The sequence below is a fragment of the Oncorhynchus gorbuscha genome, unplaced genomic scaffold, assembly GCF_021184085.1.
Source record: "Oncorhynchus gorbuscha isolate QuinsamMale2020 ecotype Even-year unplaced genomic scaffold, OgorEven_v1.0 Un_scaffold_572, whole genome shotgun sequence".
Lineage (NCBI taxonomy): Eukaryota > Metazoa > Chordata > Actinopteri > Salmoniformes > Salmonidae > Oncorhynchus > Oncorhynchus gorbuscha.
This window is the reverse complement of record NW_025745406.1, coordinates 254,966-281,814: the sequence shown is the minus strand read 5'-3', so window position 1 is coordinate 281,814 and position 26,849 is coordinate 254,966. Positions and strand designations below refer to the sequence as shown.

Here is a 26,849-nt window from a genome sequence, read left to right as displayed (position 1 = left end):
TAAAAGTGCTGCACTTCCTGCTTCTCTCCGAACCAGGAAATAAACAAGGTTTAATTAACAGGCGGTGTCCTTTTAAAATAGCATTGGATTATAGCTATTTGGCCAAATTATCCCGTGTCACCATGGCCGGCTTCTTCAAGAAAAAGACAGTAGATGGTAAGTGTACACAGACTCGGCGTTTCAGCTTGCGGACATTAGCAAAGTTAGATTCAGTCTCTTATTATAAGAGAGTGTAATACTTAACGTTACTCATCTGTCTTAACAGTTCGGCTCAGCACTCCTGAACATTCATATTACAAGTCAGAATGTTGAATAAACTTAATGTTTTTCTATTAAAAAAAAAACAACAACTAGTTTTTGTCCTTAAATAGAAGGTAATCTGAAGGGACAGTGTTATCTGCCTGCCTTTCAGTACGCTGGTCTGTATAGAGTAGCACAGAGTCATAACAACAATAACCTTTCAGTACGCTGGTCTGTATAGAGTAGCACAGAGTCATAACAACAATAACCTTTCAGTACGCTGGTCTGTATAGAGTAGCACAGAGTCATAACAACAATAACCTTTCAGTACGCTGGTCTGTATAGAGTAGCACAGAGTCATAACAACAATAACCTTTCAGTACGCTGGTCTGTATAGAGTAGCACAGAGTCATAACAACAATAACCTTTCAGTACGCTGGTCTGTATAGAGTAGCACAGAGTCATAACAACAATAACAACCTTTCAGTACGCTGGTCTGTATAGAGTAGCACAGAGTCATAACAACAATAACCTTTCAGTGCGCTGGTCTGTATAGAGTAGCACAGAGTCAGAACAACAATAACCTTTCAGTACGCTGGTCTGTATAGAGTAGCACAGAGTCATAACAACAATAACCTTTCAGTACGCTGGTCTGTATAGAGTAGCACAGAGTCATAACAACAATAACCTTTCAGTACGCTGGTCTGTATAGAGTAGCACAGAGTCATAACAACAATAACCTTTCAGTACGCTGGTCTGTATAGAGTAGCACAGAGTCATAACAACAATAACCTTTCAGTACGCTGGTCTGTATAGAGTAGCACAGAGTCATAACAACAATAACCTTTCAGTACGCTGGTCTGTATAGAGTAGCACAGAGTCATAACAACAATAACAACCTTTCAGTACGCTGGTCTGTATAGAGTAGCACAGAGTCATAACAACAATAACCTTTCAGTACGCTGGTCTGTATAGAGTAGCACAGAGTCATAACAACAATAACCTTTCAGTACGCTGGTCTGTATAGAGTAGCACAGAGTCATAACAACAATAACCTTTCAGTACGCTGGTCTGTATAGAGTAGCACAGAGTCATAACAACAATAACCTTTCAGTACGCTGGTCTGTATAGAGATAGCACAGAGTCATAACAACAATAACCTTTCAGTACGCTGGTCTGTATAGAGTAGCACAGAGTCATAACAACAATAACCTTTCAGTACGCTGGTCTGTATAGAGTAGCACAGAGTCATAACAACAATAACCTTTCAGTACGCTGGTCTGTATAGAGTAGCACAGAGTCATAACAACAATAACCTTTCAGTGCGCTGGTCTGTATAGAGTAGCACAGAGTCATAACAACAATAACCTTTCAGTGCGCTGGTCTGTATAGAGTCACAGAGTCATAAAGGAATAAGACTTTCAGTAGCTGGTCTGTAACCCAGTAGCACAGATCATAACAACAATAACCTTTCAGTACGCTGGTCTGTAGAAACAGGAAAAACAATAACGTGGGGCAGTTCGTAGCTGTTGGTCTGTTCTGGCCGTAGTGGGTGGCGATAGGAGTATCCACAGGAGAGATTTGCTCTCCTGACTTTTTGGCGGTACAGGTACATTCTGTCACGTGGATTTTTTTAGTCTCTTCATGATGATGATGATGATGATGATGATGATGTAGAATCCCCTCTGTGGATCTCTCGTCTGTCTCCTCTCTCAATTCAAAGGGCTTCATTGACATGGGAAACATATGTTTTGGCCAAAACAAGTGAAATAAACAACAACAATTGTTTCTTTCTTCTCCTCTGTTTGCCAAGGCCTAGTACTGATCTTGTAGTTTTCTCTCCCACCGTTGTGTCTAGATGTGATAAAGGAGCAGACCAAAGAGCTGAGAGGAACCCAGAGACAGATCACCAGAGACAGATCTTCCCTGGAGAAACAGGAAAAACAACTGGTGGGGGTGTAGTAGTAGTCTGTTCTGTAGTAGTGAATACAGAGAGTATCTGAGTCATGGATAATGTACAGTGTATTCAGACTGCCTCAATCCACACACACACACACACACACACACACACACACACACACACACACACACACACACACACACACACACACACACACACACCACACACACACATGCTGCCACCACCATGCACACACTGTAGGGACACACACACACACACCAGGTGACACACTGAAATATCACATTTTACATCAGTATTCAGACCCTGCTGCCACCCCCATGCTTCACTGTAGGGACACCAGGTGAAGTTTGCCTGGTTTCCTGCTGATGCTGAAAAATGCTTCACTGTAGGGACGGTATGGGCCAGGTGATCCCTGGTTTCACCGACATGATGCTGCCACCACCATGCTTCACTGTAGGGATGGTATTGGCCAGGTGATGAGTGGTGCCTGGTTTCCTCCAGACGTGATGCTGCCACCACCATGCTTCACTGTAGGGACGGTATGGGCCAGGTGATGAGTGGTGCCTGGTTTCCTCCAGACGTGATGCTGCCACCACCATGCTTCACTGTAGGGATGGTATGGGCCAGGTGATGAGTGGTGCCTGGTTTCCTCCAGACGTGATGCTGCCACCACCATGCTTCACTGTAGGGATGGTATTGGCCAGGTGATGAGTGGTGCCTGGTTTCCTCCAGACGTGATGCTGCCACCACCATGCTTCACTGTAGGGATGGTATTGGCCAGGTGATGAGTGGTGCCTGGTTTCCTCCAGACGTGACGCTTGGCTTTCAGGCCAAAGAGTTCAATATTGGTCCTTTAGGTGCCTTTTTGGCAAACTCCAAGCGGGCTGTTATGTGACTTTTACTGAGGAGTGGCTTCCGTCTGGCCACTCTACCATGAAGGCCTGATTGGTGGAGTGCTGCAGAGATGGTTGTCTTTCTGGAAATTTATCCCATCTCCACAGAGGAACTCTGGAGCTCTGTCAGAGTGACCATCGGGTTCTTGGTCACCTCCCTGACCAAGGCCCTTCTCCCCCGATTGCTCAGTTTGGCCGGGCGACCAGCTCTAGGAAGAGTCTTGGTGGTTCCAAACTTCTTCCAATTAAGAATGATGGAGGCCACTGTGTTCTTGGGGACCTTTAATTCTGCATAAATGTTTTGGAACCCTTCCCCAGATCTGTGCCTCGACACAATCCTGTCTCGGAGCTCTACGGACGATTCCTTGAACCTCATGGCTTGGTTTTTGCTCTGACATGCACTGTCAACTGTAGGACCTTATATAGACAGGTGTGAGCCTTTCCAAATCATGTCCAATCAATTGAATTTACCACAGGTGGACTCCAATCAAGTTGTGGAAACATCTCAAGGATGATCAATGGAAACAGGGTGTACCTGAGCTCAATGTCAGGTCTCATAGCAAAGGGTCTGAATACTTATGTCAACAAGGTTTCTGTTTTTTAAAATTTGTAATACATTTGTAAAAAATATCTAAACCTGTTTTTGCTTTGTCATTATGGGATATTGTGTGTAGATTGATGAGAAAAAAACCCATAAGTTTATTTAAGAATAAGGCTGTAATGTAAGAAAATGTGTAAAAAAAAAAAGAAAGTCTAGGGGTCTGAATTCTTTCCGGATGCTCTGTGGGTCCATGTGGAAAACCTTGAGTCTGTTTGTGACATCATTACATTCATGCCAAACGTAACAATGGAGTGACAAGAAGTTGGTATGATGGCGAAAACCACCTGTCACCCAGGCTAGTCAGCCCCAGATTACTGTCTTGGTTTCTAGCTTTGTCTTTTGTATACAGTGCCCACCACGCTGGTGGGAGGCAGGTAGCCTAGCGGTTAGAGTGTAGAGGAGGCAGGTAGCCTAGCGGCTAGAGTGTAGAGGAGGCAGGTAGCCTAGCGGCTAGAGTGTAGAGGAGGCAGGTAGCCTAGCGGCTAGAGTGTAGAGGAGGCAGGTAGCCTAGCGGCTAGAGTGTAGAGGGTAGCCTAGGCTAGTGTAGAGGAGGCAGGTAGCGGCTAGAGTGTAGAGGAGGCAGGTAGCCTAGCGGCTAGAGTGTAGAGGAGGCAGGTAGCCTAGCGGCTAGAGTGTAGAGGAGGCAGGTAGCCTGCGGCTAGAGTGAGAGGAGGCAGGTAGCCTAGCGGCTAGAGTGTAGAGGAGGCAGGTAGCCTAGCGGCTAGAGTGTAGAGGAGGCAGGTAGCCTAGCGGCTAGAGTGTAGAGGAGGCAGGTAGCCTAGCGGCTAGAGTGTAGAGGAGGCAGGTAGCCTGCGGCTAGAGGTAGGGAGGCAGGTAGCCTAGCGGCTAGAGTGTAGAGGAGGCAGGTAGCCTAGCGGCTAGAGTGTAGAGGAGGCAGGTAGCCTAGCGGCTAGAGTGTAGAGGAGGCAGGTAGCCTAGCGGCTAGAGTGTAGAGGAGGCAGGTAGCCTAGCGGCTAGAGTGTAGAGGAGGCAGGTAGCCTAGTGGTTAGTGTTGGACTTGTAACCTGAAAGGTTGCTAGATCAAATCCCTGAGCTGACAAGGTAAAAACAAATCTGTCGTTCTGCCCCTGAACAAGGCAGTTAACCCACTGTTCCTAGGACTGTCATTGAAAATAACAATTTGTTCTTAACTGACTTGCCTAGTTAAATAAAGGTTAAATAAATAAAAATGCTTCACCGTAGGGATGGTACCAGGTTCCCAGTGCATTTCTAAAAACCTGTTTTTGCTTTGTCATTATGGGCTATTGTGATGTCATTATGGGCTATTGTGATGTCATTATGGGCTATTGTGATGTCATTATGGGCTATTGTGATGTCGTTATGGGCTATTGTGATGTCATTATGGGCTATTGTGATGTCATTATGGGCTATTGTGATGTCGTTATGGGCTATTGTGATGTCGTTATGGGCTATTGTGATGTCATTATGGGCTATTGTGATGTCGTTATGGGCTATTGTGATGTCGTTATGGGCTATTGTGATGTCGTTATGGGCGATTTAAATAATTTTTGAATGCTGTAACAAAATATGGGAAAAGTCCAAGGGGTCTGAATACTTTCCCGAATGCACGTTGTCTCCCAGGAGATGGAGATTAAGAAGATGGCGAAGACGGGGAACAAGGAGGCGTGTACCATCCTGGCCAAACAGCTGGTTCAGCTGAGGAGACAGAAGAACAGAAGCTACGCCGTCGGTTCAAAGGTCACCTCCATGTCCTCTCAGACCAAACTCATGAACTCTCAGATGAAGATGGCAGGGGCCATGGCTACCACTACCAAAGTACGTGTGGATCAGTGGGCTGCTTCTTCTTCCCACAGGGGGGGTGTACCTAGTGTGGGTCAGTGGGCTGCTTCTTCCCACAGGGGGTCTGTCTCTGTACCTAGTGGTAGACACCTTGAACAGCGGGTCTGTCTGTCTCTCCTTTGTCTGTGTCTCTGTCTCTGCGTCTCTGGTCTGTCTCTCCTGTCTGTCTGTGTCTGTGTCTCTGCGTCTCTGGTCTGTCTCTCCTGTCTGTCTGTGTCTCTGTCTCTGTGTCTCTGGTCTGTCTCTCCTGTCTGTCTGTGTCTCTGGTCTCTGTGTGTCTCTTGTCTGTCTCTGTGTGTGCTGTATTTTAATGGGTGTTGCCTGCCTTTTGTAAAGTGTAACCAGTCCATGTGACTCCCTCTCCTCTCCCGTCTCAGACTATGCAGGCTGTCAATAAGAAGATGGACCCTCAGAAGATGCAACAGACCATGCAGAACTTCCAGAAGGAGAACATGAAGATGGAGATGTCAGAGGAGCTGAGTAAGACTGGATCTATATTACACATTCTATGTTGTCCTCATGATGATAAGACTGGATCTATATTATACATTCTGTTGTCCTCCGTGATGGTAAGACTGGATCTATATTACACATTCTATGTTGTCCTCCATGATGGTAAGACTGGATCTATATTACACATTCTATGTTGTTGTCCTCCATGATGGTAAGACTGGATCTATATTATACATTCTATGTTGTCCTCCGTGATGGTAAGACTGGATCTATATTATACATTCTATGTTGTTGTCCTCATGATGATAAGACTGCTAACGTAGCATAATATACAGTGCCTTGCGAAAGTATTCGGCCCCCTTGAACTTTGCGACCTTTTGCCACATTTCAGGCTTCAAACATAAAGATATAAAACTGTATTTTTTTGTGAAGAATCAACAACAAGTGGGACACAATCATGAAGTGGAACGACATTTATTGGATATTTCAAACTTTTTGAACAAATCAAAAACTGAAAAATTGGGCGTGCAAAATTATTCAGCCCCTTTACTTTCAGTGCAGCAAAATCTCTCCAGAAGTTCAGTGAGGATCTCTGAATGATCCAATGTTGACCTAAATGACTAATGATGATAAATACAATCCACCTGTGTGTAATCAAGTCTCCGTATCAATGCACCTGCACTGTGATAGTCTCAGAGGTCCGTTAAAAGCGCAGAGAGCATCATGAAGAACAAGGAACACACCAGGCAGGTCCGAGATACTGTTGTGAAGAAGTTTAAAGCCGGATTTGGATACAAAAAGATTTCCCAAGCTTTAAACATCCCAAGGAGCACTGTGCAAGCGATAATATTGAAATGGAAGGAGTATCAGACCACTGCAAATCTACCAAGACCTGGCCGTCCCTCTAAACTTTCAGCTCATACAAGAAGACTGATCAGAGATGCAGCCAAGAGGCCCATGATCACTCTGGATGAACTGCAGAGATCTACAGCTGAGGTGGGAGACTCTGTCCATAGGACAACAATCAGTCGTATATTGCACAAATCTGGCCTTTATGGAAGAGTGGCAAGAAGAAAGCCATTTCTTAAAGATATCCATAAAAAGTGTCGTTTAAAGTTTGCCACAAGCCACCTGGGAGACACACCAAACATGTGGAAGAAGGTGCTCTGGTCAGATGAAACCAAAATGGAACTTTTTGGCAACAATGCAAAACGTTATGTTTGGCGTAAAAGCAACACAGCTCATCACCCTGAACACACCATCCCCACTGTCAACCATGGTGGTGGCAGCATCATGGTTTGGGCCTGCTTTTCTTCAGCAGGGACAGGGAAGATGGTTAAAATTGATGGGAAGATGGATGGAGCCAAATACAGGACCATTCTGGAAGAAACCCTGATGGAGTCTGCAAAAGACCTGAGACTGGGACGGAGATTTGTCTTCCAACAAGACAATGATCCAAAACATAAAGCAAAATCTACAATGGAATGGTTCAAAAATAAACATATCCAGGTGTTAGAATGGCCAAGTCAAAGTCCAGACCTGAATCCAATCGAGAATCTGTGGAAAGAACTGAAAACTGCTGTTCACAAATGCTCTCCATCCAACCTCACTGAGCTCGAGCTGTTTTGCAAGGAGGAATGGGAAAAAATGTCAGTCTCTCGATGTGCAAAACTGATAGAGACATACCCCAAGCGACTTACAGCTGTAATCGCAGCAAAAGGTGGCGCTACAAAGTATTAACTTAAGGGGGCTGAATGATTTTGCACGCCCAATTTTTCAGTTTTTGATTTGTTAAAGTTTGAAATATCCAATAAATGTCGTTCCGCTTCATGATTGTGTCCCACTTGTTGTTGATTCTTCACAAAAAAAAATACAGTTTTATATCTTTATGTTTGAAGCCTGAAATGTGGAAAAAGGTCGCAAAGTTCAAGGGGGCCGAATACATTCGCAAGGCACTGTATATATATATATATATATTTTAGTGTACTACATGCTATTAATACCTATATAGTGTGTACTACATGCTATTAATACCTATATAGTGTACTACATGCTATTAATACCTATATAGTGTACTACATGCTATTAATACCTATATAGTGTACTACTATTAATACCTATATAGTGTACTACATGCTATTAATACCTATATAGTGTACTGCTATTAATACCTATATAGTGTACTACATGCTATTAATACCTATATAGTGTACTACATGCTATTAATACCTATATAGTGTATTACATGCTATTAATACCTATATAGTGTACTACATGCTATTAATACCTATATAGTGTACTACATGCTATTAATACCTATATAGTGTACTACTATTAATACCTATATAGTGTGTACTGCTATTAATACCTATATAGTGTACTACTATTAATACCTATATAGTGTACTACTATTAATACCTATATAGTGTACTGCTATTAATACCTATATAGTGTACTGCTATTATTAATACCTATATAGTGTACTGCTATTAATACCTATATAGTGTACTGCTATTAATACCTATATAGTGTACTGCTATTAATACCTATATAGTGTACTGCTATTAATACCTATATAGTGTACTACTATTAATACCTATATAGTGTACTACTATTAATACCTATATAGTGTACTGCTATTAATACCTATATAGTGTACTGCTATTAATACCTATATAGTGTACTACTATTAATACCTATATAGTGTACTACATGCTATTAATACCTATATAGTGTACTACATGCTATTAATACCTATATAGTGTACTACATGCTATTAATACCTATATAGTGTACTACTATTAATACCTATATAGTGTACTACTATTAATACCTATATAGTGTACTGCTATTAATACCTATATAGTGTATTACATGCTATTAATACCTATATAGTGTACTACATGCTATTAATACCTATATAGTGTACTACATGCTATTAATACCTATATAGTGTATTACATGCTATTAATACCTATATAGTGTACTACATGCTATTAATACCTATATAGTGTACTACATGCTATTAATACCTATATAGTGTACTACTATTAATACCTATATAGTGTGTACTGCTATTAATACCTATATAGTGTACTACTATTAATACCTATATAGTGTACTACATGCTATTAATACCTATAGTGTACTGCTATTAATACCTATATAGTGTACTGCTATTAATACCTATATAGTGTACTGCTATTAATACCTATATAGTGTACTGCTATTAATACCTATATAGTGTACTGCTATTAATACCTATATAGTGTACTACTATTAATACCTATATAGTGTACTACTATTAATACCTATATAGTGTACTGCTATTAATACCTATATAGTGTACTGCTATTAATACCTATATAGTGTACTACTATTAATACCTATATAGTGTACTACATGCTATTAATACCTATATAGTGTACTACTATTAATACCTATATAGTGTACTACATGCTATTAATACCTATATAGTGTACTACTATTAATACCTATATAGTGTACTACTATTAATACCTATATAGTGTACTGCTATTAATACCTATATAGTGTATTACATGCTATTAATACCTATATAGTGTACTACATGCTATTAATACCTATATAGTGTACTACATGCTATTAATACCTATATAGTGTACTACTATTAATACCTATATAGTGTACTACATGCTATTAATACCTATATAGTGTACTGCTATTAATACCTATATAGTGTACTGCTATTAATACCTATATAGTGTATTACATGCTATTAATACCTATATAGTGTGTACTACATGCTATTAATACCTATATAGTGTACTACTATTAATACCTATATAGTGTACTACATGCTATTAATACCTATATAGTGTACTACTATTAATACCTATATAGTGTACTACATGCTATTAATACCTATATAGTGTACTACTATTAATACCTATATAGTGTACTACTATTAATACCTATATAGTGTACTGCTATTAATACCTATATAGTGTATTACATGCTATTAATACCTATATAGTGTACTACATGCTATTAATACCTATATAGTGTACTACATGCTATTAATACCTATATAGTGTACTACTATTAATACCTATATAGTGTACTACATGCTATTAATACCTATATAGTGTACTGCTATTAATACCTATATAGTGTACTGCTATTAATACCTATATAGTGTATTACATGCTATTAATACCTATATAGTGTGTACTACATGCTATTAATACCTATATAGTGTACTACATGCTATTAATACCTATATAGTGTATTACATGCTATTAATACCTATATAGTGTACTACATGCTATTAATACCTATATAGTGTACTACATGCTATTAATACCTATATAGTGTACTGCTATTAATACCTATATAGTGTACTACATGCTATTAATACCTATATAGTGTACTACATGCTATTAATACCTATATAGTGTACTACATGCTATTAATACCTATATAGTGTATTACATGCTATTAATACCTATATAGTGTGTACTACATGCTATTAATACCTATATAGTGTGTACTACATGCTATTAATACCTATATAGTGTACTACATGCTATTAATACCTATATAGTGTACTACATGCTATTAATACCTATATAGTGTACTACATGCTATTAATACCTATATAGTGTACTACATGCTATTAATACCTATATAGTGTACTACATGCTATTAATACCTATATAGTGTACTACATGCTATTAATACCTATATAGTGTACTGCTATTAATACCTATATAGTGTACTGCTATTAATACCTATATAGTGTACTGCTATTAATACCTATATAGTGTACTGCTATTAATACCTATATAGTGTACTGCTATTAATACCTATATAGTGTACTACTATTAATACCTATATAGTGTACTACTATTAATACCTATATAGTGTACTGCTATTAATACCTATATAGTGTACTGCTATTAATACCTATATAGTGTACTACTATTAATACCTATATAGTGTACTACTATTAATACCTATTAATACCTATATAGTGTACTACTATTAATACCTATATAGTGTACTACATGCTATTAATACCTATATAGTGTACTACTATTAATACCTATATAGTGTACTACTATTCATACCTATATAGTGTACTACTATTCATACCTATATAGTGTACTACATGCTATTAATACCTATATAGTGTACTACATGCTATTAATACCTATATAGTGTACTGCTATTAATACCTATATAGTGTACTGCTATTAATACCTATATAGTGTATTACATGCTATTAATACCTATATAGTGTGTACTACATGCTATTAATACCTATATAGTGTACTACATGCTATTAATACCTATATAGTGTATTACATGCTATTAATACCTATATAGTGTACTACATGCTATTAATACCTATATAGTGTACTGCTATTAATACCTATATAGTGTACTGCTATTAATACCTATATAGTGTACTACATGCTATTAATACCTATATAGTGTACTACATGCTATTAATACCTATATAGTGTACTACATGCTATTAATACCTATATAGTGTATTACATGCTATTAATACCTATATAGTGTGTACTACATGCTATTAATACCTATATAGTGTGTACTACATGCTATTAATACCTATATAGTGTACTACATGCTATTAATACCTATATAGTGTACTACATGCTATTAATACCTATATAGTGTACTACATGCTATTAATACCTATATAGTGTACTACATGCTATTAATACCTATATAGTGTACTACATGCTATTAATACCTATATAGTGTACTACATGCTATTAATACCTATATAGTGTACTACATGCTATTAATACCTATATAGTGTACTACATGCTATTAATACCTATATAGTGTGTACTACATGCTATTAATACCTATATAGTGTACTACATGCTATTAATACCTATATAGTGTGTACTACATGCTATTAATACCTATATAGTGTGTACTACATGCTATTAATACCTATAGTGTATTACATGCTATTAATACCTATATAGTGTATTACATGTTATTAATACCTATATAGTGTACTACTATTAATACCTATATAGTGTACTACATGCTATTAATACCTATATAGTGTACTACATGCTATTAATACCTATATAGTGTACTACATGCTATTAATACCTATATAGTGTAGTACATGCTATTAATACCTATATAGTGTAGTACATGCTATTAATACCTATATAGTGTACTACTATTAATACCTATATAGTGTACTACATGCTATTAATACCTATATAGTGTGTACTACATGCTATTAATACCTATATAGTGTACTGCTATTAATACCTATATAGTGTACTGCTATTAATACCTACATAGTGTACTACATGCTATTAATACCTATATAGTGTACTACATGCTATTAATACCTATATAGTGTACTACATGCTATTAATACCTATATAGTGTACTACATGCTATTAATACCTATATAGTGTACTACATGCTATTAATACCTATATAGTGTACTACATGCTATTAATACCTATATAGTGTACTACATGCTATTAATACCTATATAGTGTACTGCTATTAATACCTACATAGTGTACTACATGCTATTAATACCTATATAGTGTACTACATGCTATTAATACCTATATAGTGTACTACTATTAATACCTATATAGTGTACTACTATTAATACCTATATAGTGTACTGCTATTAATACCTATATAGTGTACTACTATTAATACCTATATAGTGTACTGCTATTAATACCTATATAGTGTACTGCTATTAATACCTATATAGTGTACTACTATTAATACCTATATAGTGTACTACTATTAATACCTATATAGTGTACTACTATTAATACCTATATAGTGTACTACTATTAATACCTATATAGTGTACTGCTATTAATACCTATATAGTGTACTACATGCTATTAATACCTATATAGTGTACTACTATTAATACCTATATAGTGTACTACATGCTATTAATACCTATATAGTGTACTACTATTAATACCTATATAGTGTACTACTATTAATACCTATATAGTGTACTGCTATTAATACCTATATAGTGTATTACATGCTATTAATACCTATATAGTGTACTACATGCTATTAATACCTATATAGTGTACTACATGCTATTAATACCTATATAGTGTATTACATGCTATTAATACCTATATAGTGTACTACATGCTATTAATACCTATATAGTGTACTACATGCTATTAATACCTATATAGTGTACTACTATTAATACCTATATAGTGTACTACTGCTATTAATACCTATATAGTGTACTACTATTAATACCTATATAGTGTACTACATGCTATTAATACCTATAGTGTACTGCTATTAATACCTATATAGTGTACTGCTATTAATACCTATATAGTGTACTGCTATTAATACCTATATAGTGTACTGCTATTAATACTATTAATACTATATAGTGTACTGCTATTAATACCTATATAGTGTACTACTATTAATACCTATATAGTGTACTACTATTAATACCTATATAGTGTACTGCTATTAATACCTATATAGTGTACTACTATTAATACCTATATAGTGTACTACATGCTATTAATACCTATATAGTGTACTACTATTAATACCTATATAGTGTACTACATGCTATTAATACCTATATAGTGTACTACTATTAATACCTATATAGTGTACTACTATTAATACCTATATAGTGTACTGCTATTAATACCTATATAGTGTATTACATGCTATTAATACCTATATAGTGTACTACATGCTATTAATACCTATATAGTGTACTACATGCTATTAATACCTATATAGTGTACTACTATTAATACCTATATAGTGTACTACATGCTATTAATACCTATATAGTGTACTGCTATTAATACCTATATAGTGTACTGCTATTAATACCTATATAGTGTATTACATGCTATTAATACCTATATAGTGTGTACTACATGCTATTAATACCTATATAGTGTACTACATGCTATTAATACCTATATAGTGTATTACATGCTATTAATACCTATATAGTGTACTACATGCTATTAATACCTATATAGTGTACTATTAATACCTATATAGTGTACTGCTATTAATACCTATATAGTGTACTACATGCTATTAATACCTATATAGTGTACTACATTATTAATACCTATATAGTGTACTACATGCTATTAATACCTATATAGTGTATTACATGCTATTAATACCTATATAGTGTGTACTACATGCTATTAATACCTATATAGTGTACTACATGCTATTAATACCTATATAGTGTACTACATGCTATTAATACCTATATAGTGTACTACATGCTATTAATACCTATATAGTGTACTACATGCTATTAATACCTATATAGTGTACTACATGCTATTAATACCTATATAGTGTACTACATGCTATTAATACCTATATAGTGTACTACTATTAATACCTATATAGTGTACTGCTATTAATACCTATATAGTGTACTGCTATTAATACCTATATAGTGTACTGCTATTAATACCTATATAGTGTACTGCTATTAATACCTATATAGTGTACTACTATTAATACCTATATAGTGTACTACTATTAATACCTATATAGTGTACTGCTATTAATACCTATATAGTGTACTGCTATTAATACCTATATAGTGTACTACTATTAATACCTATATAGTGTACTACATGCTATTAATACCTATATAGTGTACTACTATTAATACCTATATAGTGTACTACATGCTATTAATACCTATATAGTGTACTACTATTAATACCTATATAGTGTACTACTATTCATACCTATATAGTGTACTACTATTCATACCTATATAGTGTACTACATGCTATTAATACCTATATAGTGTACTACATGCTATTAATACCTATATAGTGTACTGCTATTAATACCTATATAGTGTACTGCTATTAATACCTATATAGTGTGTACTACATGCTATTAATACCTATATAGTGTACTACATGCTATTAATACCTATATAGTGTACTACATGCTATTAATACCTATATAGTGTACTACATGCTATTAATACCTATATAGTGTACTGCTATTAATACCTATATAGTGTACTGCTATTAATACCTATATAGTGTACTACCTATATAGTGTACTATTAATACCTATATAGTGTACTACATGCTATTAATACCTATATAGTGTACTACATGCTATTAATACCTATATAGTGTATTACATGCTATTAATACCTATATAGTGTGTACTACATGCTATTAATACCTATATAGTGTGTACTACATGCTATTAATACCTATATAGTGTACTACATGCTATTAATACCTATATAGTGTACTACATGCTATTAATACCTATATAGTGTACTACATGCTATTAATACCTATATAGTGTACTACATGCTATTAATACCTATATAGTGTACTACATGCTATTAATACCTATATAGTGTGTACTACATGCTATTAATACCTATATAGTGTGTACTACATGCTATTAATACCTATATAGTGTGTACTACATGCTATTAATACCTATATAGTGTGTACTACATGCTATTAATACCTATATAGTGTACTACATGCTATTAATACCTATATAGTGTACTACATGCTATTAATACCTATATAGTGTGTACTACATGCTATTAATACCTATATAGTGTACTATTAATACCTATAGTGTATTACATGCTATTAATACCTATATAGTGTATTACATGTTATTAATACCTATATAGTGTACTACTATTAATACCTATATAGTGTACTACATGCTATTAATACCTATATAGTGTACTACATGCTATTAATACCTATATAGTGTACTACATGCTATTAATACCTATATAGTGTAGTACATGCTATTAATACCTATATAGTGTAGTACATGCTATTAATACCTATATAGTGTACTACTATTAATACCTATATAGTGTACTACATGCTATTAATACCTATATAGTGTGTACTACATGCTATTAATACCTATATAGTGTACTGCTATTAATACCTATATAGTGTACTACTATTAATACCTACATAGTGTACTACATGCTATTAATACCTATATAGTGTACTACATGCTATTAATACCTATATAGTGTACTACATGCTATTAATACCTATATAGTGTACTACATGCTATTAATACCTATATAGTGTACTACATGCTATTAATACCTATATAGTGTACTACATGCTATTAATACCTATATAGTGTACTACATGCTATTAATACCTATATAGTGTACTGCTATTAATACCTACATAGTGTACTACATGCTATTAATACCTATATAGTGTACTACATGCTATTAATACCTATATAGTGTACTACTATTAATACCTATATAGTGTACTACTATTAATACCTATATAGTGTACTGCTATTAATACCTATATAGTGTACTACTATTAATACCTATATAGTGTACTGCTATTAATACCTATATAGTGTACTACTATTAATACCTATATAGTGTACTACTATTAATACCTATATAGTGTACTACTATTAATACCTATATAGTGTACTACTATTAATACCTATATAGTGTACTACTATTAATACCTATATAGTGTACTACTATTAATACCTATATAGTGTACTGCATGCTATTAATACCTATATAGTGTACTGCATGCTATTAATACCTATATAGTGTACTGCATGCTATTAATACCTATATAGTGTACTGCATGCTATTAATACCTATATAGTGTACTGCATGCTATTAATACCTATATAGTGTACTGCATGCTATTAATACCTATATAGTGTACTGCATGCTATTAATACCTATATAGTGTACTACTATTAATACCTATATAGTGTACTACTATTAATACCTATATAGTGTACTACTATTAATACCTATATAGTGTACTGCTATTAATACCTATATAGTGTACTGCTATTAATACCTATATAGTGTACTACTATTAATACCTATATAGTGTACTACTATTAATACCTATATAGTGTACTACTATTAATACCTATATAGTGTACTACTATTAATACCTATATAGTGTACTACTATTAATACCTATATAGTGTACTGCATGCTATTAATACCTATATAGTGTACTGCATGCTATTAATACCTATATAGTGTACTGCTATTAATACCTATATAGTGTACTGCTATTAATACCTATATAGTGTACTACTATTAATACCTATATAGTGTACTACTATTAATACCTATATAGTGTACTACTATTAATACCTATATAGTGTACTACTATTAATACCTATATAGTGTACTGCATGCTATTAATACCTATATAGTGTACTGCATGCTATTAATACCTATATAGTGTACTGCTATTAATACCTATATAGTGTACTACATGCTATTAATACCTATATAGTGTACTGCTATTAATACCTATATAGTGTACTGCTATTAATGCCTATATAGTGTACTGCTATTAATACCTATATAGTGTACTGCTATTAATACCTATATAGTGTATTACATGCTATTAATACCTATATAGTGTGTACTACATGCTATTAATACCTATATAGTGTATTACATGCTATTAATACCTATATAGTGTACTACATGCTATTAATACCTATATAGTGTACTACATGCTATTAATACCTATATAGTGTACTGCTATTAATACCTATATAGTGTACTACATGCTATTAATACCTATATAGTGTACTACATGCTATTAATACCTATATAGTGTACTACATGCTATTAATACCTATATAGTGTATTACATGCTATTAATACCTATATAGTGTGTATTACATGCTATTAATACCTATATAGTGTACTACATGCTATTAATACCTATATAGTGTACTACATGCTATTAATACCTATATAGTGTACTACATGCTATTAATACCTATATAGTGTACTACATGCTATTAATACCTATATAGTGTACTACATGCTATTAATACCTATATAGTGTACTACATGCTATTAATACCTATATAGTGTGTACTACATGCTATTAATACCTATATAGTGTGTACTACATGCTATTAATACCTATATAGTGTACTACTACATGCTATTAATACCTATATAGTGTGTACTACATGCTATTAATACCTATATAGTGTACTACATGCTATTAATACCTATATAGTGTACTACATGCTATTAATACCTATATAGTGTGTACTACATGCTATTAATACCTATATAGTGTGTACTACATGCTATTAATACCTATATAGTGTGTACTACATGCTATTAATACCTATAGTGTATTACATGCTATTAATACCTATATAGTGTATTACATGTTATTAATACCTATATAGTGTACTACTATTAATACCTATATAGTGTACTACATGCTATTAATACCTATATAGTGTACTACATGCTATTAATACCTATATAGTGTACTACATGCTATTAATACCTATATAGTGTAGTACATGCTATTAATACCTATATAGTGTACTACTATTAATACCTATATAGTGTACTACATGCTATTAATACCTATATAGTGTGTACTACATGCTATTAATACCTATATAGTGTACTACATGCTATTAATACCTATATAGTGTACTACATGCTATTAATACCTATATAGTGTACTACATGCTATTAATACCTATATAGTGTACTACATGCTATTAATACCTATATAGTGTACTGCTATTAATACCTATATAGTGTACTGCTATTAATACCTATATAGTGTACTACATGCTATTAATACCTATATAGTGTACTACATGCTATTAATACCTATATAGTGTACTGCTATTAATACCTATATAGTGTACTACATGCTATTAATACCTATATAGTGTACTACATGCTATTAATACCTATATAGTGTACTACATGCTATTAATACCTATATAGTGTACTGCTATTAATACCTATATAGTGTACTACATGCTATTAATACCTATATAGTGTACTACATGCTATTAATACCTATATAGTGTACTACTATTAATACCTATATAGTGTACTACTATTAATACCTATATAGTGTACTACTATTAATACCTATATAGTGTACTGCTATTAATACCTATATAGTGTACTACTATTAATACCTATATAGTGTACTACTATTAATACCTATATAGTGTACTACTATTAATACCTATATAGTGTACTACTATTAATACCTATATAGTGTACTACTATTAATACCTATATAGTGTACTACTATTAATACCTATATATTACTACTACTACTGCATGCTATTAATACCTATATAGTGTACTGCATGCTATTAATACCTATATAGTGTACTGCATGCTATTAATACCTATATAGTGTACTGCATGCTATTAATACCTATATAGTGTACTGCATGCTATTAATACCTATATAGTGTACTACTATTAATACCTATATAGTGTACCTATTAATACCTATATAGTGTACTACTATTAATACCTATATAGTGTACTATATTAATACCTATATAGTGTACTACTTAATACCTATATAGTACTACCTTAATACCTATATAGTGTACTACTATTAATACCTATATAGTGTACTGCTATTAATACCTATATAGTGTACTGCTATTAATACCTATATAGTGTACTGCTATTAATACCTATATAGTGTATTAATACTAGTTAATACCTATATAGTGTACTACTATTAATACCTATATAGTGTACTACTATTAATACCTATATAGTGTACTGCATGCTATTAATACCTATATAGTGTACTGCATGCTATTAATACCTATATAGTGTACTGCTATTAATACCTATATAGTGTACTACATGCTATTAATACCTATATAGTGTACTGCTATTAATGCCTATATAGTGTACTGCTATTAATACCTATATAGTGTACTACTATTAATACCTATATAGTGTACTGCATGCTATTAATACCTATATAGTGTACTGCATGCTATTAATACCTATATAGTGTACTGCTATTAATACCTATATAGTGTACTGCTATTAATGCCTATATAGTGTACTACATGCTATTAATACCTATATAGTGTACTGCATGCTATTAATACCTATATAGTGTACTACTATTAATACCTATATAGTGTACTACTATTAATACCTATATAGTGTACTACTATTAATACCTATATAGTGTACTACATGCTATATAATACCTATATAGTGTACTACTATTAATACCTATATAGTGTACTACATGCTATTAATACCTATATAGTGTACTGCTATTAATGCCTATATAGTGTACTGCTATTAATACCTATATAGTGTACTGCTATTAATACCTATATAGTGTACTGCTATTAATGCCTATATAGTGTACTACTATTAATACCTATATAGTGTACTACATGCTATTAATACCTATATAGTGTACTACATGCTATTAATACCTATATAGTGTACTACTATTAATACCTATATAGTGTACTACATGCTATTAATACCTATATAGTGTACTACATGCTATTAATACCTATATAGTGTACTACTATTAATACCTATATAGTGTACTACTATTAATACCTATATAGTGTACTGCTATTAATACCTATATAGTGTACTACATGCTATTAATACCTATATAGTGTACTACATGCTATTAATACCTATATAGTGTACTACATGCTATTAATACCTATATAGTGTACTACATGCTATTAATACCTATATAGTGTACTACATATTAATACCTATATAGTGTTAATACCTATATAGTGTACTACATGCTATTAATACCTATATAGTGTACTACATGCTATTAATACCTATATAGTGTACTGCTATTAATACCTATATAGTGTACTACATGCTATTAATACCTATATAGTGTACTACATGCTATTAATACCTATATAGTGTACTACATGCTATTAATACCTATATAGTGTACTACATGCTATTAATACCTATATAGTGTACTACTATTAATACCTATATAGTGTACTACATGCTATTAATACCTATATAGTGTACTGCTATTAATACCTATGTACCTATATAGTGTACTACATGCTATTAATACCTATATAGTGTGTACTACTATTAATACCTATATAGTGTACTACTATTAATACCTATATAGTGTACTACTATTAATACCTATATAGTGTACTGCTATTAATACCTATATAGTGTACTGCTATTAATGCCTATATAGTGTACTGCTATTAATACCTATATAGTGTACTGCTATTAATGCCTATATAGTGTACTGCTATTAATACCTATATAGTGTACTACATGCTATTAATACCTATATAGTGTACTGCTATTAATACCTATATAGTGTACTACATGCTATTAATACCTATATAGTGTACTACATGCTATTAATACCTATATAGTGTGTACTACTATTAATACCTATATAGTGTACTGCTATTAATACCTATATAGTGTACTGCTATTAATGCCTATATAGTGTACTACTATTAATACCTATATAGTGTACTACATGCTATTAATACCTATATAGTGTACTGCTATTAATACCTACATAGTGTACTACATGCTATTAATACCTATATAGTGTACTACTATTAATACCTATATAGTGTACTACTATTAATACCTATATAGTGTACTGCTATTAATACCTATATAGTGTACTGCTATTAATACCTATATAGTGTACTACTATTAATACCTATATAGTGTACTGCTATTAATGCCTATATAGTGTACTACTATTAATACCTATATAGTGTACTGCTATTAATACCTATATAGTGTACTGCATGCTATTAATACCTATATAGTGTACTGCTATTAATACCTATATAGTGTACTACATGCTATTAATACCTATATAGTGTACTACATACTATTAATACCTATATAGTGTACTGCTATTAATACCTATATAGTGTACTACATGCTATGAATACCTATATAGTGTACTACATGCTATTAATACCTATATAGTGTACTACATGCTATTAATACCTATATAGTGTACTACATGCTATTAATACCTATATAGTGTACTACATGCTATTAATACCTATATAGTGTGTACTACATGCTATTAATACCTATATAGTGTGTACTACATGCTATTAATACCTATATAGTGTACTGCATGCTATTAATACCTATATAGTGTACTGCTATTAATACCTATATAGTGTGTACTACATGCTATTAATGCCTATATAGTGTACTACATGCTATTAATACCTACATAGTGTACTACATGCTATTATTGCATTTCAATTAACAGCTGTGCCTTATGTTAATTAGAGGGATTTCTTTCTTTCCTTAATGCATTTGAGCCAATCAGTTGTGTTGACAATGTAGGGGTGGTACACAGAAGACAGCCCTATTGGGTAACAGACCAAGTCCATATTATGGCAAGAACAGCTCAAATAAGCAAAGAGAAACGACAGACCATCATTACTTTAAGACATGAAGGTCAATCAATATGGAACATTTCAAGAACTTTGAAAGTTTCTTCAAGTGCAGTCGCAAAAACCATCATGCTCTGTGATGAAACTGGCTCTCATGAGGACCGCCACAGGAAATGAAGACCCAGAGTTACATCTGCTGCAGAGGATAAGTTCATTAGAGTTCCCTCTGCTGCAGAGGATAAGGTCATTAGAGTTTACCAGGCTCAGAAATTGCAGCCCAAATAATTGCTTCACAGAGTTCAAATAACAGACACATCTCAACATCAACTGTTCAGAGGAGACTGCGTGAATCAGACCTTAATGGTCGAATTGCTGCACAGAAACCACTACTAAAGGACACCAATAAGAAGAGACTTACTTGGGCGAAGAAACACGAGCAATGGACATTAGACTGGTTTGTGGTTTCTGGACATTAGACTGCCATTTGTGGTTCCCACATTGAAGCATGGAGGAGGAGGTGTGGGGGTGCTTTGCTGGTGTCTGTGATTTTATTTAGAATTTTAAAGCACAGAAAACCAACATCGCCCTACACAGTCACCCGACCAACCCAATTGAGATGGTTTGGGATGAGTTGGACCGTAGAGTGAATGAAAAGCAGCCAACAAGTGCTCAGCATATGTGGGAACTCCTTCAAGACTGTTGCAAAAGCATTCCAGGTGAAGCTGGTTGAGAGAATGCCAAGAGTGTTGCAAAGCTGTCATCAAGGTCAAAGGGTGGCTACTTTGAAGAATCTAAATATAAAATATTTTGATTTGTTTAACACTTTTTTTTGGTTGCTACATGATATTTGATAGTTTTGATGTCTTAACTATTATACTACAATGTAGAAAATAGTAAAAATAAAGAAAAACCCTTTAATGAGTAGGTGTGTCCAGACTTTTGACAGGTAATGTGTGTGTGTGTGTGTGGGGAGGTGTGTGTGTGTGTGTGTGCGGGTGTGTGTGTGTGTGGGGAGGTGTGTGTGTGTGTGTGTGTGTGTGTGTGGGGGAGGTGTGTGTGTGTGTGTGTGTGTGTGTGTGTGTGTGGTGGGTGTGTGTGTGTGGGGAGGTGTGTGTGTGGATGTGTGTGTGTGATGTGTGTGTGTGTGTTTTAATAGGAGTCATCTCTCTGTCTCCTTCTCTCAGTTAACGACACGTTGGATGAGATCTTTGACGAGTCTGGAGACGAGGAGGAGTCTGATAGCATTGTTAACCAGGTTCTGGACGAGATCGGCATCGAGATATCAGGAAAGGTGAGACATTGGTGTTTTTATTGTCAAATAAAATGTGTTCTCGATGATGTACCTGATTTTTAATAAAGCCAGAATAAATCCAGACTAAACCCTGAACGAGATCCTTGGGGCTGGTTTCCCAGATGTAGATCTGAAATAGAACCAGGGTTAGTCAGTGTCTGGGGAAACTGGACCTGTATCTAGCATTATAAACTGTCTGGATCCAGCCCTGAATGCTGATTGGCTGACAAGGGTCCCACTGGGTGAGGGTCCCACTGGGTGAGGGTCCCACTGGGTGAGGGTCCAACTGGGTGAGGGTCCCACTGGGTTAGGGTCCCACTGGGTTAGGGTCCCACTGGGTTAGGGTCCCACTGGGTTAGGGCCCTACTGGGTTAGGGCCCTACTGGGTTAGGGTATTCCTGGGTTAGGGTCCTACTGGGTTAGGGTCCCACTGGGTTAGGGTCCTACTGGGTTAGGGTTCAAATGGGTTAGGGTCCCACTGGGTTAGGGTCCTACTGGGTTAGGGTCCACTGGGTTAGGGTATTCCTGGGTTAGGGTATTCTGGGTTAGGGTCCCACTGGGTTAGGGTCCCTACTGGGTTAGGGTCCCACTGGGTTAGGGTCCCACTGGGTTAGGGTCCCACTGGGTTAGGGTCCTAATGGGTTAGGGTCCTACTGGGTTAGGGTCCTACTGGGTTAGGGTCCCACTGGTTTAGGGTTCCTACTGGGTTAGGGTCCTACTGGGTTAGGGTCCCACTGGGTTAGGGCCCTACTGGGTTAGGGCCCTACTGGGTTAGGGTATTCCTGGGTTAGGGTCCCACTGGGTTAGGGTCCCACTGGGTTAGGGTCCCACTGGGTTAGGGTCCCACTGGGTTAGGGTCCTACTGGGTTAGGGTCCCACTGGGTTAGGGTCCTACTGGGTTAGGGTCCTACTGGGTTAGGGTATTCCTGGGTTAGGGTCCTACTGGGTTAGGGTCCTACTGGGTTAGGGTCCCACTGGGTTAGGGTCCTACTGGGGATGTCATTCTGCAGCTCTATGGAAATACTCTGTAAAGTAAGTTAGCCAGAATGGCTGAATGTTTCTGTAGTGAGACAGAATGGCAGGACACCCCCTGGACAGGAGCTGTCTATCTCCTGTTTCTGTAGTGAGACAGCTTGATGTACAGGACATCCCCTGGACAGGACACTAGTCTATATCCTGTAGTGAGACAGCTTGATGTACAGGACACCCCCTGGACAGGACACTAAGTCCTGTGGAAATACTATGAATGGTGTATGCTTGGGAGAATCAAGGTTGAGTTGATTCACTTGGGAGAATCAAGGTTGAGTTGATTCACTTGTTGTTCTTATTGATCGTAGATGGTGAACGCTCCTTCAACCAGCAGAAACAAACCCACCTCTTCTGCCACCAAATCAGACGGCATCTCAGACGAAGACATCGAACGACAGCTCAAAGCCTTGGGAGTGGACTAACACACACACACACACACACACACACACACACACACACACACACACACACACACACACACACACACACACACACACACACACACCCTGTGCCTGGACACACACACACACGACTCCCCCTGCTCAGTTTCTGACATGCCTTTTCTGGGATATAGTGACACTATTATATTTATATATATATATATATAGTCTATATGACTATAGATGGCACTTGATGTAGTTGTAGAGGTCCTGCTGTGTATTGGGTCTACGCAGTGGGCCACACAAGGAGAGTGAGTTTTGAATAACAAGGAAACCACGTTCAGTAGCCTAACGTTGTAGAACGTTGCTGATACAATAAAATGTAACGAATAAGAGTCTCATTCTACACGTCATGGAGGCGTGTTTTTGTTCTGTACAGCACATTCCTATCTGAACGTTGCAAAAACGTTTTCGTCCTACTGAATGCGCCCCAACAGGTTTTCCACCTGTGTGGGGTTCTAGAACAGGAAGTAAAGGAGAATGCTGCTTTAGTTCCAGGGCAGTGCTCCAAAAGGTCACGTGATTTATCAAGATTTAAAGTTAACAGCCTATCAATTAAAAAAAGAAACAGGAAAGTTGAATTGCATGTGTAACTGATGATTATACTCATTGTCAGACATATCTTTCCATTTTGAATGCATGAACAGTAGAATCTGAAACTACCTTTCACCCCCCCCCAGCCCCACCTCTCCCTGTCCCCCCTAGCCCCACCTCTCCCTGTCCCCCCACTTAGCCCCCCCACCTCTCCCTGTCCCCCCACTTAGCCCCCCACCTCTCCCCACCTGTCCCCCCCCTAGCCCCACCTCTCCCTGCCCCCCTAGACCCCCTCTCCCTGTCTTACTTCCCAATCAGTCCTTTCCAGAACAGGTCTGTACAACAGCGGGACTGCTAGCTGTGTGTGTGTGTGTATCTCAAGGGGGAGTTTTACACAGGTGTGTGAGACACTACTGCGTCTTTGTCTAGTGACGCCGTCCTTCCAAATGTCACGGAAACCTGGGCTTCTGAGGCCGACTGGATCTCAATGCTATTACATGTCTGTTGCCACTGTCTGAACCAGTAGGGGACTTCAACAGGGCTCGTACTCACAAAGCCTCTCAGAGTGGTCGTGTTGATCTAGGATCAGGTCCCCTCTTATTCAATATGATCTAGGATCAGGTCCCCTCTTATTCATTATGATCTAGGATCAGGTCCCCTCTTATTCATTATGATCAGTAGTAGTGCTGATCTAGGATCAGGTCCCCTCTTATTCATTATGATCTAGGATCAGGTCCCCCCTTATTCATTATGATCAGTAGTAGTGCTGATCTAGGATCAGGTCCCTCTTATCCATTATAACCTAAAGCCAAAACTGATGCTAGATCAGCACTACTACTGATCCTAATGAATAAGAGGGGACCTGATCCTAGATCATAATGAATAAGAGGGGACCTGATCCTAGATCATAATGAATAAGAGGGGACCTGATCCTAGATCATAATGAATAAGAGGGGAACTGATCCTCTTATCATAATGAATAAGAGGGTCCTGATCCTAGATCATAATGAATAAGAGGGACCTGATCCTAGATCATATTGAATAAGAGGGGACCTGATCCTAGATCATAATGAATAAGAGGGGAACTGATCCTAGATCAGCACTACTACTGATCATAATGAATAAGAGGGGACCTGATCCTAGATCATAATGAATAAGAGGGGACCTGATCCTAGATCATAATGAATAAGAGGGGACCTGATCCTAGATCATAATGAATAAGAGGGGACCTGATCCTAGATCATAATGAATAAGAGGGGAACTGATCCTAGATCATAATGAATAAGAGGGGACCTGATCCTAGATC

At 35.8% G+C, this 26,849-nt stretch overlaps 1 protein-coding gene across 5 annotated transcripts; it reads left to right on the top strand.

Annotated features, from left to right (window-relative positions):
- On the top strand, window positions 1–25,350 carry LOC124018721 (charged multivesicular body protein 2b-like). 5 transcript variants are annotated; one of them, XM_046334073.1, is made up of 7 exons: window positions 1–156; window positions 2,099–2,190; window positions 5,258–5,452; window positions 5,854–5,956; window positions 23,434–23,540; window positions 24,878–24,990; window positions 25,047–25,350. In XM_046334073.1, coding segments are annotated over exons 1-7 (645 nt in total). In that variant the 5' UTR covers window positions 1–122; the 3' UTR covers window positions 25,048–25,350. The 5 variants fall into 5 exon arrangements, with proteins under 5 accessions (XP_046190029.1, XP_046190028.1, XP_046190030.1 ...); XM_046334072.1 differs by having other exon boundaries at window positions 25,029–25,350; XM_046334074.1 differs by having other exon boundaries at window positions 24,878–24,997; window positions 25,054–25,350.
- Window positions 25,351–26,849: the final 1,499 nt, after the last annotated feature.